This window comes from Phocoena sinus, chromosome 2 (genome assembly GCF_008692025.1).
Source record: "Phocoena sinus isolate mPhoSin1 chromosome 2, mPhoSin1.pri, whole genome shotgun sequence".
NCBI classification, from domain to species: domain Eukaryota; kingdom Metazoa; phylum Chordata; class Mammalia; order Artiodactyla; family Phocoenidae; genus Phocoena; species Phocoena sinus.
This window is the reverse complement of record NC_045764.1, coordinates 91,005,574-91,021,261: the sequence shown is the minus strand read 5'-3', so window position 1 is coordinate 91,021,261 and position 15,688 is coordinate 91,005,574. Positions and strand designations below refer to the sequence as shown.

Below are 15,688 nucleotides of genomic sequence, written 5' to 3'. Positions count from 1 at the left end.
CCGAGCGGGCGACCCGGGCGCTGGAGGCGCATGCGCGAGGGAAGCTCCCGCGACTCCTGCGGAGCACCAGCTGGAGTCTGCAAGTGGGCCCAGGCGAGCGCGGCTCACTTCCGGGACGCGGCGCGCCGACCCCTTCCCGGCTTCCCGTCAGCTCTCCTCAGCAGTAGTCTCGGCGGGTACAGTCAGGAGGAACTGCCCTTTCCGGGGTCCTGTGTGCGTGTAGTGGAGGGAGCGCTCGCCTCTTTGGTCGCCTGGTGAGGCTCTGGAGGAGGGTGCGACGGATATAGGGACTCGAGGTCGGCCGTGAGAATGATCCACGAACTGCTCTTGGCTCTGAGCGGGTACCCAGGGTCCATTTTCACCTGGAACAAGCGGAGTGGCCTGCAGGTACTGTCCGCCTCAGTGCGCGGGAACTAGCGAGAGCGGAATGGGTGGAGCGAGCTAGTGCCAAGGGGAGGAGTCTGAGGTACCGAGAAGGCGGGGCTTGCAGGGGCCGAGGCGTGAGGGGCTTGTCCCTGGGCAGGTAACCGGAGGGCTCAGTAATTGTATGTGCTTTTTTTTTTCCCTTCTTTTTTTTTTTTTTTTTTTGCGGTACGCGGGCCTCTCACTGTTGTGGCATTTCCCATTGCGGAGCACAGGCTCCGGACGCTCAGGCTCAGCGGCCATGGCGCAAGGGCCCAGCCACTCCGCGGCATGTGGGATCTTCCCGGACCGGGGCACGAACCCGTGTCCCCTGCATCGGCAGGCGGACTCTCAACCACTGCGCCACTAGGGAAGCCCTGTATGTGCTTTTAAACTGAGTTTTGAAAGCTAGTCCAAATACATAGTGCCTGACGCACAATAAGGGTTCAGACAGTTTTGTTGGACGAAAAAGTGAGAGTGTTTCCCTTATTACACCTCGCCCGGGAAATTTCTGCACTAGGAGAATTTGGAGGGGGGCCTTCATGTAACCAGGAATGTGTGAGGGGGAAGGGCTATGTGCTATATGCTTTATCTCATTTAATCTTCACAACCACCTATCTCCATTTCAGAGATTAACTCCAGGTGTCAGGGATCACGTAGCAATTAGCAAACTTGGTCTTGAACCCAGTTTTTTTTTTTTTTTTTTATAGACTTTTTAATGATGGCCATTGTTACTGGTGTAAGTGGTATCTCACTGTAGTTTTGATTTGCATTTCTCTAATAAGTAGGGATGTTGAACATCTTTTCACATCTAAAGGGTATTTTAAAAATAATAGTGTCCTCTATGTATATATAGAGTTTATCGCTGTTATTACCATTGAAAATAATCTGCATTCGTTATTGGTGGTGGGATTGAAACAAAACACAAATCTGATATATTTTAAGATTTAGGAGTGATTTTAACCAGTTTACTTAGATTTAAAGATGAGAAAACTGAGGCAAAGTGAAGTTAAGTTACTTGTGAAAGTCAAAGATAGTAAGTGATGAAGCAGAAATTCAAATCCATGCCTGTTATTTTATTTTCTTATATTTTGACTGATGGGTTATTTAGATTTGTATTGTTTAATTTCCAAGTATTTGGAGGGGTTTTTCTAGATATCTTAATGATTTCTAATTTAACTGCATTATAGTCAGAGAACAAACTCTGTCAGAGTTCAAATTTTCAGAATTTTGTTGAGCCTTATTTTTATCCTTGGTAATACTTCTTTTCTTGAGACCTACTTTGTCTGATAGTAACATAGCCAAGCCTGACAGAAAAACAGATTTCTATGTTTACTGTATGGTATGTCATTTTCCTTCCTTTTACTTTCAAACTATGTCTTTTTTGAATTTTTATTTAATTTTTTTGTCGTTGTTGTTACTCACATCACTCTGTTATTAGTCAAATCAGTCATACAGTCAACTGGGTCATTCCATCATTGGATGACTTGAATAATATATTTTTTTATACAGCAGGTTCTTATTAGTCATCAATTTTATACACATCAGTGTATAAATGTCAATCCCAATCGCCCAGTTCATCACAACACCACCACCACCCTCCGCTGCTTTCCCCGCTTGGTGTCCATACGTTTGTTCTCTACATCTGTGTCTCAATTTCTGCTCTGCAAACCAGTTCATCTGTACCATTTTTCTAGGTTCCACATATATGTGTTAATATACGATATTTGTTTTTCTGTTTCTGACTTACTTCAGTCTGTATGACAGTCTGTAGATCCATCCACATCTCAACAAATGACCCAATTTCATTCCTTTTTATGGCTGAGTAATATTCCATTGTATATATGAACCACATCTTCTTTATCCATTCATCTGTCGATGGACACCTTGGTTGCTTCCATGACCTGGCTATTGTAAATAGTGCTGCAATGAACATTGGGGTGCATGTGTCTTTTTGAATTATGGTTTTCTCTGGGTATATGCCCAGTAGTGGGATTGCTGGGTCATATGGTAATTCTATTTTTAGTTCTTTAAGGAACCTCCATACTGTTCTCCATAGTGGCTTTATCAATTTACATTCCCACCAACAGTGCAAGAGGGTTCCCTTTTCTCCACACCCTCTCCAGCATTTGTTTGTAGATTTTCTGATGATGCCCATTCTAACTGGTGTGAGGTGATAACCTCATTGTAGTTTGATTTGCATTTCTCTGATAATTAGTGATGTTGAGCAGTTTTTCATGTGCTTCTTGGGCATCTGTATGTCTTCTTTGGAGAAATGTCTATTTAGGTCTTCTGCCCATTTTTGGATTGGGTTGTTTTTTTAATATTGAGCTGCATGAGCTGTTTATATATTTTGGAGATTAATCCTTTGTCCGTTGATTCGTTGGCAAATATTTTCTCCCATTCTGAGGGTTGTTTTTTCGTCTTGTTTATGGTTTCCTTTGCTGTGCAAAAGCTTTGAAGTTTCATTAGGTCCCATTTGTTTATTTTTGTTTTTATTTCCATTACTCTAGGAGGTGGATCAAAAAAGATCTTGCTGTGATTTATGTCAGAGTGTTCTTCCCATGTTTTCCTCTAAGAGTTTTATAGTGTCCAGTCTTATATTTAGGTCTCTAATCCATTTTGAGTTTATTTTTGTGTATGGTGTTAGGGAGTGTTCTGATTTCATTCTTTTACATGCAGCTGTCCAGTTTTCCCAGCACCACTTATTGAAGAGACTGTCTTTTTTCCATTGTATATCCTTGCTTCCTTTGTCATAGGTTAGTTGACCATAGGTGCGTGGGTTTATCTCTGGGCTTTCTATCTTGTTCCATTGATCTTGTTTCTGTTTTTGTGCCAGTACCATATTGTCTTGATTACTGTAGCTTTATAGTATAGCCTGAACTCAGTGAGTCTGATTCCTCCAGCTCCGTTTTTTTCCCTCAAGACTGCTTTGGCTATTCGGGGTCTTTTGTGTCTCCATACAACTTTTAAGATTTTTTGTTCTAGTTCCATAAAAATGCCATTGGTAATTTCACAGGGATTGCATTGAATATGTAAATTGCTTTGGCTAGTATAGTCATTTTCACAGTATTGATTCTTCCAATCCAAGAACATGGTATATCTCTCCATCTATTTGTATCATCTTTAATTTCTTTCATCAGTGTCTTATAGTTTTCTGCATACAGGTCTTTTGTCTCCCTAGGTAGGTTTATTCCGAGGTATTTTATTCTTTTTGTTGCAATGGTAAATGGGAGTGTTTCCTTAATTTCTCTTTCAGGTTTTTCATCATTAGTGTATAGGAATGCAAGAGATTTCTGTGCATTAATTTTGTATCCTGAAACTACCAAATTCATTGATTAGCTCTAGTAGTTTTCTGGTGGCATCTTTAGGATTCTCCATGTATAGTATCATGTCATCTGCAAACAGTGACAGTTTTACTTCTTTTCCGATTTGTATTCCTCTTATTTCTTTTTCTTCTCTGATTGCCATGGCTAGGACTTCCAAAACTATGTTGAATAATAGTGGTGAGAGTGGACATCATTGTCTTGTTCCTGATCTTAGAGGAAATGCTTTCAGTTTTTCACCATTGAGAATGATGTTTGCTGTGAGTTTGTCATATATGGCCTTTATTATGTTGAGGTAGGTTCCCTCTGTGCCAACTTTCTGGAGAGTTTTTATTATAAATGGTGTTGAATTTTGTTGAAAGCTTTTAATACATCTGTTGAGATGATCATATGGTTTTTCTGCTTCAGTTTGTTAACATGGTCTATCACATTGATTGATTTGCGTATATTGAAGAATCCTTGTATCCCTGGGATAAATCCCACTTGATCATGGTGTATTATCCTTTTAATGTGTTGTTGGATTCTGTTTGCTACTATTTTGTTGAGGGTTTTTGCATCTATATTCATCAGTGATATTGGTTTGTAATTTTCTTTTTTTGTAGTATCTTTGTCTGGTTTTGGTATCAGGGTGATGGTGGCCTCATAGAATGAGTTTAGGAGTGTTCCTTCCTCTGCAGTTTTTTGGAAGAGTTTGAGAAGGATGGGTGTTAGCTCTTCTCTAAATGTTTGATAGAATCCACCTGTGAAGCCATCTGGTCCTGGACTTTTGTTTGTTGGAAGATTTTTAATCACAGTTTCAATTTCATTACTTGTGATTGGTCTGTTCATATTTTCTATTTCTTCCTGGTTCAGTCTTGGAATGTTATACCTTTCTAAGAATTTGTCCATTTCTTCCAGTTTGTCCACTTTATTGGCATACAGTTGCTTGTAGTAGTCTCTTAAGGTGCTTTGTATTTCTGCAGCGTCTGTTGTAACTTCTCCTTTTTCATTTCTAATTTTATTGATTTGAGTCCTCTCCCTCTTTTCCTTGATGAGTCTGGCTAATGGTTTATCAATTTTGTTTATCTTCTCAAAGAACCAGCTTTTAGTTTTATTGATCTCTGCTATTGTTTTCTTTGTTTCTAATTCATTTATTTCTGCTCAGGTCTTTATGATTTCTTTCCTTCTGCTAACTTTGGGTTTTGTTTGTTCTTTTTTCTCTAGTTCTTTTAGGTGTAAGGTTAGATTGTTTATTTGAGATTTTTCTTGTTTCTTGAGGTAGGCTTATATAGCTATAAACTTCCCTCTTAGAACTGCTTTTGCTGCATCCCATAGGTTTTGGATTGTCTTTTTTTCATTGTCATTTGTCTCTAGGTATTTTTTGATTTCCTGTTTGATTTCTTCAGTGACCTCTTGGTTATTTAGTAACGTATTGTTTAGCCTCCATGAGTTTGTGTTTTTTACGTTCTTTTCCCTGTAATTCATTTCTAATCTCATAGCATTGTGGTCAGAAAGGATGCTTGATATGATTTCAATTTTCTTAAATTTGCTGAGGCTTGATTTGTGACCCAAGATGTGATCTATCCTGGAGAATGTTCCGTGCACACTTGAGAAGAATGTCTAATCTGCTGTTTTTGGATGGAATGTCCTATAAATATCAATTAAATCTATCTGGTCTATTGTGTCATTTAAAGCTTCTGTTTCCTTTTTTTTTTTTTTTTTTTTTTTTTGCGGTACGTGGGCCTCTCACTGTTGTGGCCTCTCCCGTTGCGGAGCACAGGCTCCAGACGCGCAGGCTCAGCGGCCATGGCCCACAGGCCCAGCCGCTCTGCGGCATGTGGGATCTTCCCGGACCGGGGCACGAACCTGTGTCCCCTGCATCGGCAGGCGGACTCCCAACCACTGCGCCACCAGGGAAGCCCACTTCTGTTTCCTTTTGAACCCAGTTTTGTCTGGCTCCAGTATCTGAACCACTCTTTTCTACTCCTGCTTCCAGTAATATTATCTAATCATCTCCATAACTTAGTAACTTAGGTATTGTTGGCCCCAGTTTACAGATGAGCAAACTGAAGTTCAGAGAACTTTATGGTGGCTAGTCTTGATAAGGCAAGATTTGAATCTAGCTCTGTCTGATCACAAAGTCATGCCTGTTCCTATGAGAATTGGTAGTATAGGCTGTAGAGGAGCAGAAAATATACATTCTTGGTCTATAAAACTTATAAATCAAACAGATTGCTTTTGTTATTGTTTCTTTTCTTCTGTAAAACTAGCACAATGCCAGGAATATAGGAGAAAAATATTCAGGAGGTAATTGTTTGTGCCTGACTGTCAGAAGTAAAAAGAGACGAAAGAATATGGGAACAATAGCTGCCTTCCTTTTTTTCTTATAAAAATGTCTCAATCGGATATTTTCCTCCTTAAGTTCTCAGCTTTAAAGTTACTTCTCAGAAAAACCTTCTCTGACCACCTCTTTAAGTATACTCCTTATGCCATTATTTTCTATCACAGCAACTTGTTTATTTCCCTTATAGGACATCACAATTCATATTATTTATTGTTGTTACCTATGTTTAGTCTTTCTCTCACATAGATTGCCCATGGGGGCTAAGACCACAGTGGTCTTCTTCATAGATGTACCAGGAGCACCTAGTACAGTTTCTGCCACATAGTAGGTATTAAGCTATTTGTGAAAGAAAAAAATTCCACCAAAATCAGCAAATATTGCATACTTTCTGCAGAACGGTGTTTTTCACATTTCGATAAAGGGAAAAATTGTCATGAATGCCCAGTGTTGATAAAAATAAGTTTATTGTAATATTGAATATGTATACACATTAAGCTAAGTATAAACTCAAGCATATTGCTCTTTAACAACTGTAAAACCAGTTATTTTTACAAAGTAAATAAAACTACCAAACTGATCAATTCAAATTGACGTTAATCTAATGCAGCTTCTCAGCATTGGCACTACTGACGTTTTGGACTGGATAATTCTTTGCTGTGGGGGCCGTCCTGTGCACTGTAGGATGTTTAGCAGCATCCATGGCCTCTACTTGCTACATGCCAGTGGTATACCCTGAGTTGTGCAACCAAAAATATCTTCAGACATTACCATATCCCTTGGGGGCAAAATTGCCCCCACTGAGAACCACTGATCTAATGTAATATATACTGTTGTTTTGCTAAAACTAAATTGTCAACATTGAGTTAAATGGTAGAATGACTTTTCTGCAGATTTGGCTGTTTTCTATTTTGACTTCAGTAACTCTAATGAACAGAATGCCTGTTCATATAAGTAGGTTGTACCAAATGATACCAATAACTTTAAGGTATCGTTTGTTGTTTCAGAGTAACCAGACCTGGAACTTTTCTAAAACTCTGCCAACAAACACTGCTCAAATGCCAATTTTTTTTTTTTTTTTGCGGTACGCGGGCCTCTCACTGTTGTGGCCTCTCCCATTGCGGAGCACAGGCTCCGGACGCACAGGCTCAGCGGCCATGGCCCACGGGCCCAGCCGCTCCGCGGCATGTGGGATCTTCCCGGACCGGGACACGAACCCGTGTCCCCTGCATCGGCAGGCGGACTCTCAACCACTGCGCCACCAGGGAAGCCCTCAAATGCCAATTTTAATAGGAGTATCACTTAATAACGGAGTACAGCTGTCCTAATAATAAAAAATTGCTGGGCTTCCCTGGTGGCGCAGTGGTTGAGAGTCCGCCTGCCGATGCAGGGGACACGGGTTCGTGTCCCGGTCCGGGAAGATCCCACATGCCGCGGAGCGGCTGGGCCCGTGGGCCATGGCCGCTGAGCCTGTGCGTCCGGAGCCTGTGCTCCGCAATGGGAGAGGCCACAACAGTGAGAGGCCCGCGTACCGCAAAAAAAAAAAAAAAAAAAAAAAAAAAAAAAAAAAAAAATTGCTGACATGTATTGAGCACTTGCTATGTGCTTGGCACATGTGATTTACATGTATTAATTTATTTAATCCTCACAATTATCATCTTTATAGGTATGAAAACTGAGGCACAGAGGGGTATTGCTTGCCTAAGATTTCAAGCAAGTAAGAGGCAACTCAGGGATTCACACCTAGGCAGTCTGGCTCCAGAGATCAAGTTCTTAAGGAGTATGTCATGCTACCTCTTAAGTTGTTAACTTGAAGATATGGTTAGCATTGTGTCATTAAAATCTACATTAAATGGATTCCTAATCAAATTATTGTGGAATCAGTAACAGAAAAATTCTTCTTTGCCTATTTATTACTACAGTTACTGTCACATAAAGATGGCTTCCACAAAATACAATATGAATGTGAAATATTCTGAGTTCCTTGGGAGTAGTAAATATGTCTGATTTTGTTCACTATTTAATCTTGGACTGTTATCACAGTGCCTGGGATAAGTACGTAGTCACTAAAAGTTTGTTGATTCTCCAAAGAAGATATACAATGGGCAACAAATGAAAAGATGATCAATATCACTAATCATTAGGGAAATGCAAATCAAAAGCTCAATGAGAGGGGCTTCCCTAGTGGCGCAGTGGTTGAGAGTCCGCCTGCTGATGCAGGGGACACGGGTTCATTCCCCGGTCCGGGAAGATCCCACATGCCGCGGAGCGGCTGGGCCCGTGAGCCATGGCCGCTGAGCCTGCGCGTCCGGAGCCTGTGCTCCGCAACGGGAAACACCACAACAGTGAGAGGCCCGCCTACCGCAGAAAAAAAAAAAAAGCACAATGAGATATCATTTTATACCCTTTAGGATGGTTACTACCAAAAAAAACAGAAAATAACAAGTGTTGGTGAGGTTGTAGAGAAATTAGAACCCTTGTGCATTGCTGGTGGAAATGTAAAATGGTTCAGTCCCTGTGGAAAACAATATGGTGACTCCTCCAAAAATTAAACACAGAATTACCAAATGATCCCACAGTTTTATTCCTGGGTATATACCCAAAAGAAGTGAAAGCAGGGACTCAAATAGATATCTGTAAACCCATGTTCATAGCAGCATTATTCACAATAGCCAAAAGGCAGAAGCAACTTAGATGTCCATAGACAAATGAAGTGAATAAACAAAATGTGGCATGTACATACAATAGAATATTATTCAGCCTTAGAAAGGAGAGACATTCTAACACATGCTACAACATGGATGAACCTTGAAGACACTATGCTAAGTGAAATAAGCCAGTCACAAACGGATAAATATTGTAGAGTAGTCAAATTCATAGAGACAGAAATTAGAAGGGTACTTGCCAGGGTGTGTGGGGGAAGGAACAATGGGGAGTCATCATTCAAGAGGTACAGTGTTTTAGTTTGGGAAGATGAAAAAGTTCTGGAGATGGATGGTGGTGATGGTTGCACAACAAAGTGAATGCACTTAATGCCACTAAACTGTACACTTGAATGGCTAAAATGGTAACTTTATGTACATTTTGCTGTGATTTTTTTCTTAGTTGATTGAATGAGTACATTCTCCCACTACTATTTTTCTGCTTGAACTGCTGTGAAATCTTTACATACCATACTAGGCTATCATTTGGCCATGATTTAAATTAAAAATACAAATGAAAATATGGACACTAAATTATATGTCCAGTTATAAGGTGCTTTTACAGATTATAATATGCTACGTTAATTTTACATTTTTATCAAAATGAAAACAAAATTTAAATTTTCATAGAGAATTTGTAAATCCTAAGAATATGTCTGAGAAACCTCTGGAATCTGCAGAACCAAGAGTGAGCAATATTGCTCAAGAGACTTTGTTGCAACCAGATCAAAAACCCCATATATCCTTATAGACCATCCCAGGAAGATTCCATAAGGAATAGGTAATATACTTAGCCATGAAAAAGAATGAAATCTTGCCATTTGTGACAACATGGATGGGCCTGGAGGATATTACGCTTAGTGAAATAAGTCAGACAGAGAAAGACAAATACTTTATGATTTCACTTATATGTGGAATTTAGAAAACAAAACAAACAGACAAATATATGCATAGACAGAAACAGATGCATAGATACAGAGAACAAATGGTGGTCACCAGAAGGGAGAGGGATAGGGGGAGGGATGAAATAGGTGAAGGGTATTAAGAGGTACAAACTACCAGTTACAAAATAAACAAGTCACGGGCATGTAATGTACAGCACAGGAATATAGTCAGTCTTTTTTAAAAATAAATTTATTTATTTATTTATTTTGGGCTGCATCGGGTCATTGCTGCTGCGCGTGGGCTCAGTAGTTGTGGCTCACGGGCTCTAGGGCACAGGCTCAGTAGTTGTGGCACACGGGCTTAGTTGCTCCACAGCATGTGGGATCTTCCCAGACCAGGGATAGAACCTGTGTCCCCTGCATTAGCAGGCAGATTCTTAACCACTGTGCCACCAGGGGAGCCCCTAGTCAGTCTTTTATAATAACTTAGTATGGTTTGTAATCTGTAAAAATACTGGATCACTATGTTGTACACCTGAAACCAATATAATATTTATACTAAAATTTAAAAAAAAAGCAGGTAGTAGTGGCTGCCTCTGTAGAGGTTGACTTATTTTTCATGTATACCATTTTGTACTGTTTAAATTCTTTACCATGCATTACTGCCTATTTCAATAAATAACTAAGTTGGGACTGGGGAACAACGTCTTTGTAGTGATTTGGAAATACTTTTGTTATCTAGAACTTAACAGTCTTAAATAGCCGTCTTGCAAAGGGAGACAATCGTTCTAGTGAGCAGTGAGTAGCGGGCATCAGCGTTTTTAGCATTATTCCTCTCCTGCAGGTGTCACAGGACTTCCCATTTCTCCATCCCAGTGAAACCAGTGTCCTGAATCGACTCTGCCGGCTGGGCACAGACTACATTCGTTTCACCGAGTTCATTGAACAGTACACGGGCCATGTGCAGCAGCAGGTAGGTTCCTGTTCTCAGGGAACGTACACCTCCCCAGGGCTGGAGCTATGTTGTTTTCAGTGAATCCATTGGTAATTCATGTGATGTAAGTGTCAAGAAGTTATGAACTTCTCATCACTGGAATTATTCAAGTGAAGGCAAGGTGACTGTACCTCAAACAAGGGGAAAATATACATGGGGACCAATTTAGGCAGATGGATGTAAGAGAAAGTATGCTTTGCCCAAGTTTTAAGAGACCTGAATTAAATCAGTTTGAGCTGGACCAGAGTTCCAGTCCCAGAGGTGAAAACACAAAGCATTATTTAAAATTCCTTTGCCACTTTGCTTCTAACTACCGTAGTTGCATTGAGGCAGGCAACTAAAATCTTCAGGCTTCCTTTTTCTTATTTGTAAATAAGAGTTAAACTGGAGAAGGTTTTGGCATGTGGTAAGACTTAATAAATATTATTGATTAATATAAATTAATTGGAAGTCAGTGCTTATAGTGTAGTGGCCAAAGATTTGTTTCCTGTCCATCACTTACTGGCCGTAGACTGCTCAGCAGTAACCTGAGGCTCAGTTTCCTTACCTATAAAATGGGGATAGATAGTACCTATCTAATAGGGTTGTGGGGATTAAACAAGGTAATTCATGTGAAGTGCCTGGCGTATAGTAGAACTCAAATTTTTTTTTTAAGAGAAATTTTAAAGTTCTTTTTTACTTTTAACAGTCTGCAATTCTGTCAGTGGTAAGTAAGAAGATTGCTGCATTGTGTGACTCTGATTTAATGATGACTATTTCCCAGTGGAAAGAATGATTCTGGTTGAAGAGAAAGGCAGAGACTTCTAGAAAGGAAAAGGAAGGATAGTTTTCTGAAACAATGCAGTCAGTACCACCTGGCCCCTGTTATATAAACTGGTTGTCAGGCCCTTGGTGGTAATCTATGGGACAAAGGAGTCAGAGAATAATGCCTTATATTTTCATCTCTGGGACAGGGATTCTGATTCAAACAGATATTGTTGCAGAGAAAAGAATTTAAAATCTAATCAATGCCAGGGACTTCCCTGGTGGTGCAGTGGTTAAGAATCTGCCTGCCAAGGCAGGGGACATGGGTTCGAGCCCTGGTCCAGGAAGATCCCACATGCCACAGAGCCCGTGAGCCACAACTGCTAAACCTGTGCTCTAGAGCCCGCGAGCCACAACTACTGAGCCCATGTGCCACAACTACAGAAGCCTGCGTGCCTAGAGCCCATGCTCCACAGCAAGAGAAACCACCGCAACGAGAAGCCCGTGCACTGCAACAAAGAGTAGCCTCTGCTCGCCGCAGCTAGAGAAAGCCCGCATGCAGCAAGACCCAACGCAGCCAAAAATAAATAAATAAATTTATATTTAAAAAAACCTAATCAGTGCCAGTTTGCTATGAAGTCATAATAATGAGAACACAATGATCAAAGTTGGAACCTGTATACATATTAATATAGATGAAAAGGGCTCTTTAAGTGTTTGTATATAACACTTAAAAAAAAACCAAACCTGTCCTATATTCGTGTGACTATGTGCAACTTATATGTGAATTCCTACTTTCCCAAATTCTAAAGATATTTGTAGTACCTCTTTCTTTTTTGAAAAGTAAAAGCAGTCTCATTTTTTCTTTCATTTTGTGATAAATGAAGACATTCAGTTCTCTGGAATGACACAACCAAAACAAAATCACCTGGTTGTAAGCCAATCTGGTCTATTTCACCCTATGCCCGTGCTATTCTTATTATAGCTGGGAACATTTATCTCCAGGAACTACTAGTATCCTCTGCAGCATCCTCTGGCTACAGTGTGCCTTATAACCTCTGAGCCCAAGCTTCCTACCACATTTGTTGCTGAATCCTGCTATGGTATCTACCACCACCAGAGCCTGACCATGCAAATCAGTACATAGCCAGAAAGGCTAGTCATCATGGCCTCTAGTCAACTGTTAACTGCAATTCCCCCGTGTAGAAAAAGAATGCTTTTACAAAGAAACTGCAGCTTTCTTGAAAGACAAACCATATTTGTTAATAGCCTCTTAGTGTCTTCTCACTCCCCATGTTGGCTATCAGGTTCGTGTTTTTGATGAATTGCCATCTAGGCAGGAGAAGGGTTGTTAGAAGGAGGACTGAGGTCATTTTATTTATTCAGTAAATAGTTACCATCTGTTCAAAGAACTGTGCTAGGAAATGAAATGCAAAGATGAACAAAGTATGGGCCCTTGCTTCATGAAGCTCTTGGTCTAGTGAGGGGACAGATAAACAGAAGTTCAGTTCCAGCACTAAACAGGGATGCTATGAAAGCAACAAAGGGGAGCTATTAATTCCCTAGGGAGAGTTAGAAAGGGCTTTTCAGGGAAGAGATGCTGGAGTAGGGTCCTGCAGGAAGAGTACGTATTTGTCACAAACATGAGTTACAAGCAGACCACACTCATTCACAGGGGTGAGAGATAGAAACAAGGCACATTCAGGGAACTGCTGAGTAATTTGTAAATGAAGATGTGAAGTTGGAAGCAGTTAAAGATAATTTTAGAGAGTAAGGGCCAGAAGTTGTATACCATGTAGAGGAGTTTAGATATTATTCTGGGGCAAGGGGAAACCACCAAAGGGATTTAAGCTAGAAGTTATAAGGTTAGAACTGAGTTGTTGAAAAACCTCTAGTGACAGTATGGAGTAATACCTGGTTGTTTGTAACATCTGAGCCACTTGGAAAATGAAAACATTATCACATTTTAAAAGGTCTCTTCAGTCAGGTTTTCCTCTCATTGAAGCACTGCTTTGATAGGGAATTATTTAAACAAAAAAATGCCATTAATGAAGGATAATGTTTTCCTTGGGTTTCAGGGTCTGAGCTGAAAAGTTGACTTTTCTTTGTTTGATTTCAGGATCACCATCCATCTCAGCAGGGCCAAGGTGGGTCACATGGAATCTACCTAAGGGCCTTCTGTACGGGGCTGGATTCAGTTTTGCAGCCTTATCGCCAAGCACTGCTTGATTTGGAACAAGAGGTGAGAAGAAATACGGGAAGGAACACCTCTGGGACAGCAGATGAGGACATGTTCCTGATTTGTAATGCCCTTTGATACGGTCAGGTGGTTAAGAATGAGCTATTTTCTGCGTGGCTGGAGGGTAAGTGTGCTCTCTGTGATTGCCCAAGCCATGATCAAAGTGGCAAGTGGATCACGGCAAAGGTTCCTGAGTGAGTTTAGAAGAGCCCTAGCTTTGGTTTTGTTATCACCTGAAAATCAACATTAATAATCTTCTATAAATGATCAATTCTCAATACCCTAAAATGAACCCTAAGCCTACTCTCACATTCGCTTCTGGTTTTCATAGAAGAAATAGATTCAAGATATTTTATATGGAGCCATAATCAGAGTGTTTTTTTGTTGCAGTTCCTGGCTGACCCCCATCTCTCCATATCACATGTCAATTACTCCTTAGATCAGGTATGATGCCCAGATAACAAAATGCTTTGGAATCTGTTGATATCATTAGAATAATCTAACTTAAAATATTATTTTTGAGAACTTTTTTCCTTCTGGATTCAGAGCCCAGCATTTGATATTTTTATGCTTTCCTAGATCAGAACTGTTTGAAAATTTCCAAATTTAGTGAAAACTTACTGTGTGATGTTAATGCTCTAGATTGGCCTCAGTATTAGCAATTATGCTAGCCTCAGACATAGAAACTGCTTCTGTCTGCCATTCCCTTTCTATCTGCAGCCAACCCCTGTAGCAAATTGCCTTAGGATACTGGATCTTGGCTGTTCTGTGGTATTGCCATCTTTATGTTAAGTGGGACTATTTAGAAACAAAGGCATTTCCTGAGTTAATTTTTTTTCCTTGTATTTGATTATATACCATCCTAATTATTCTCTCCTTTGCAGTTCCAGCTCCTTTTCCCCTCTGTGATGGTTGTAGTAGAACAAATTAAAAGTCAAAAGGTGAGAATTTTCCTTTTTCCTTTTGCTCTGGTAAGCACCAAGGAAATACTCATAATTAATTTTCCTTTACATTCTTTTTTGAAGAGCCTAGTTTTCAGAAGTTTTTATTATTTATTTATTCATTCAGTGATATCTGCTTGAGTATCATGCTAAGTATCAGGAATGCAAAAATAAGTTAGGACCCTGCCCTTAAGCACCTCCTGGTCCAGAAGGTGGGGGAAATGATAATACATATACCCAAGAATGCTGCTGGGTAAGAGAACATGCTACAGATACTTGGAGGTGAGAGCATTTTACACTAAGGATTCAGAACTGTTGGATATGGATCTTGAAGAGAAGCAGAAAGTTAATCCTTAGAAAGAAGGTAGTAGGTTTATCGTTAGGGTACTGGCAGTTTTCTGAGAATTCTTAAATCATTGGGTGAAACCCAGATGTTTATTTTATTAGTTAAATATGCCTATTCTTATCACAAGTTTTTATCATATGCATTGAAAAGTTAGGGTCTCCAGTGTCCAGAGAATGTCTTTTCTGGGTAGAATTAATAATTCTGAGATGCTTTGAGATTTTACATTAGAAGAAGAATCTGCTGGTTCATAATTGGATCAAAAAGGACAGATGGATTAAATATGTTTAGTTCATTTATGTTCTTAAGCTGTTATATTTGTGCCTTAGCTTATTAAGAGTGTTCATTTGAATATAACTAGTTAGCTAGTCAGTTTGCCAGGTTGCTACTTCATTTTTTTGCTGTATAAGAAACTTACCCTCTGCTGCATTCATTCTGTGCTAGCAGAGCCAGCAGGGGAGGTGCTGTTTGACCCTGCAAAGCTGATGGCCCTCATCAAATAACATCGAGCTTTTATTGTGCACTTGTTGCATACCAGGCACTCTGCTAAATGCTTTACATACATTATCACAATCAATCCTCTAAAAAATCAAATAGGTTAAGGAATGTGCTTAGGGTCACACAGATGGTAGTAAATGGTACAACTAGGATGTAAACCCAGGGCTGTCTGACTCCAAAGACTATGCTCTTAACCACTCTACTAAACCATCTCCCAAAATTGGAGGGGAACTTCTAGGTAAGTGGGGTTAGTGTAAGGGTCCATATATGCCGGCACATCTCAGTTGACTTTGAG

At 40.0% G+C, this 15,688-nt stretch overlaps 1 protein-coding gene across 5 annotated transcripts in view; it reads left to right on the top strand.

The window, feature by feature from the left end:
* The first annotated feature begins 12 nt into the window (after positions 1 to 12).
* Positions 13 to 15,688, top strand: part of TUBGCP4 (tubulin gamma complex associated protein 4) — a 47,460-nt gene continuing 31,784 nt past the window's right edge. The window contains exons 1-5 of one of the 5 annotated variants that reach the window (XM_032623246.1): positions 13 to 387; positions 10,479 to 10,607; positions 13,492 to 13,614; positions 14,002 to 14,055; positions 14,496 to 14,552. In XM_032623246.1, the coding sequence (XP_032479137.1) occupies positions 310 to 387; positions 10,479 to 10,607; positions 13,492 to 13,614; positions 14,002 to 14,055; positions 14,496 to 14,552 (441 nt within the window). In that variant the 5' untranslated portion in view covers positions 13 to 309. Of the gene's footprint in view, positions 388 to 477; positions 524 to 10,478; positions 10,608 to 13,491; positions 13,615 to 14,001; positions 14,056 to 14,495; positions 14,553 to 15,688 lie in introns of those variants that run through there. The other 4 variants (XM_032623244.1, XM_032623243.1, XM_032623245.1 and 1 more) reach the window with 4 other exon arrangements.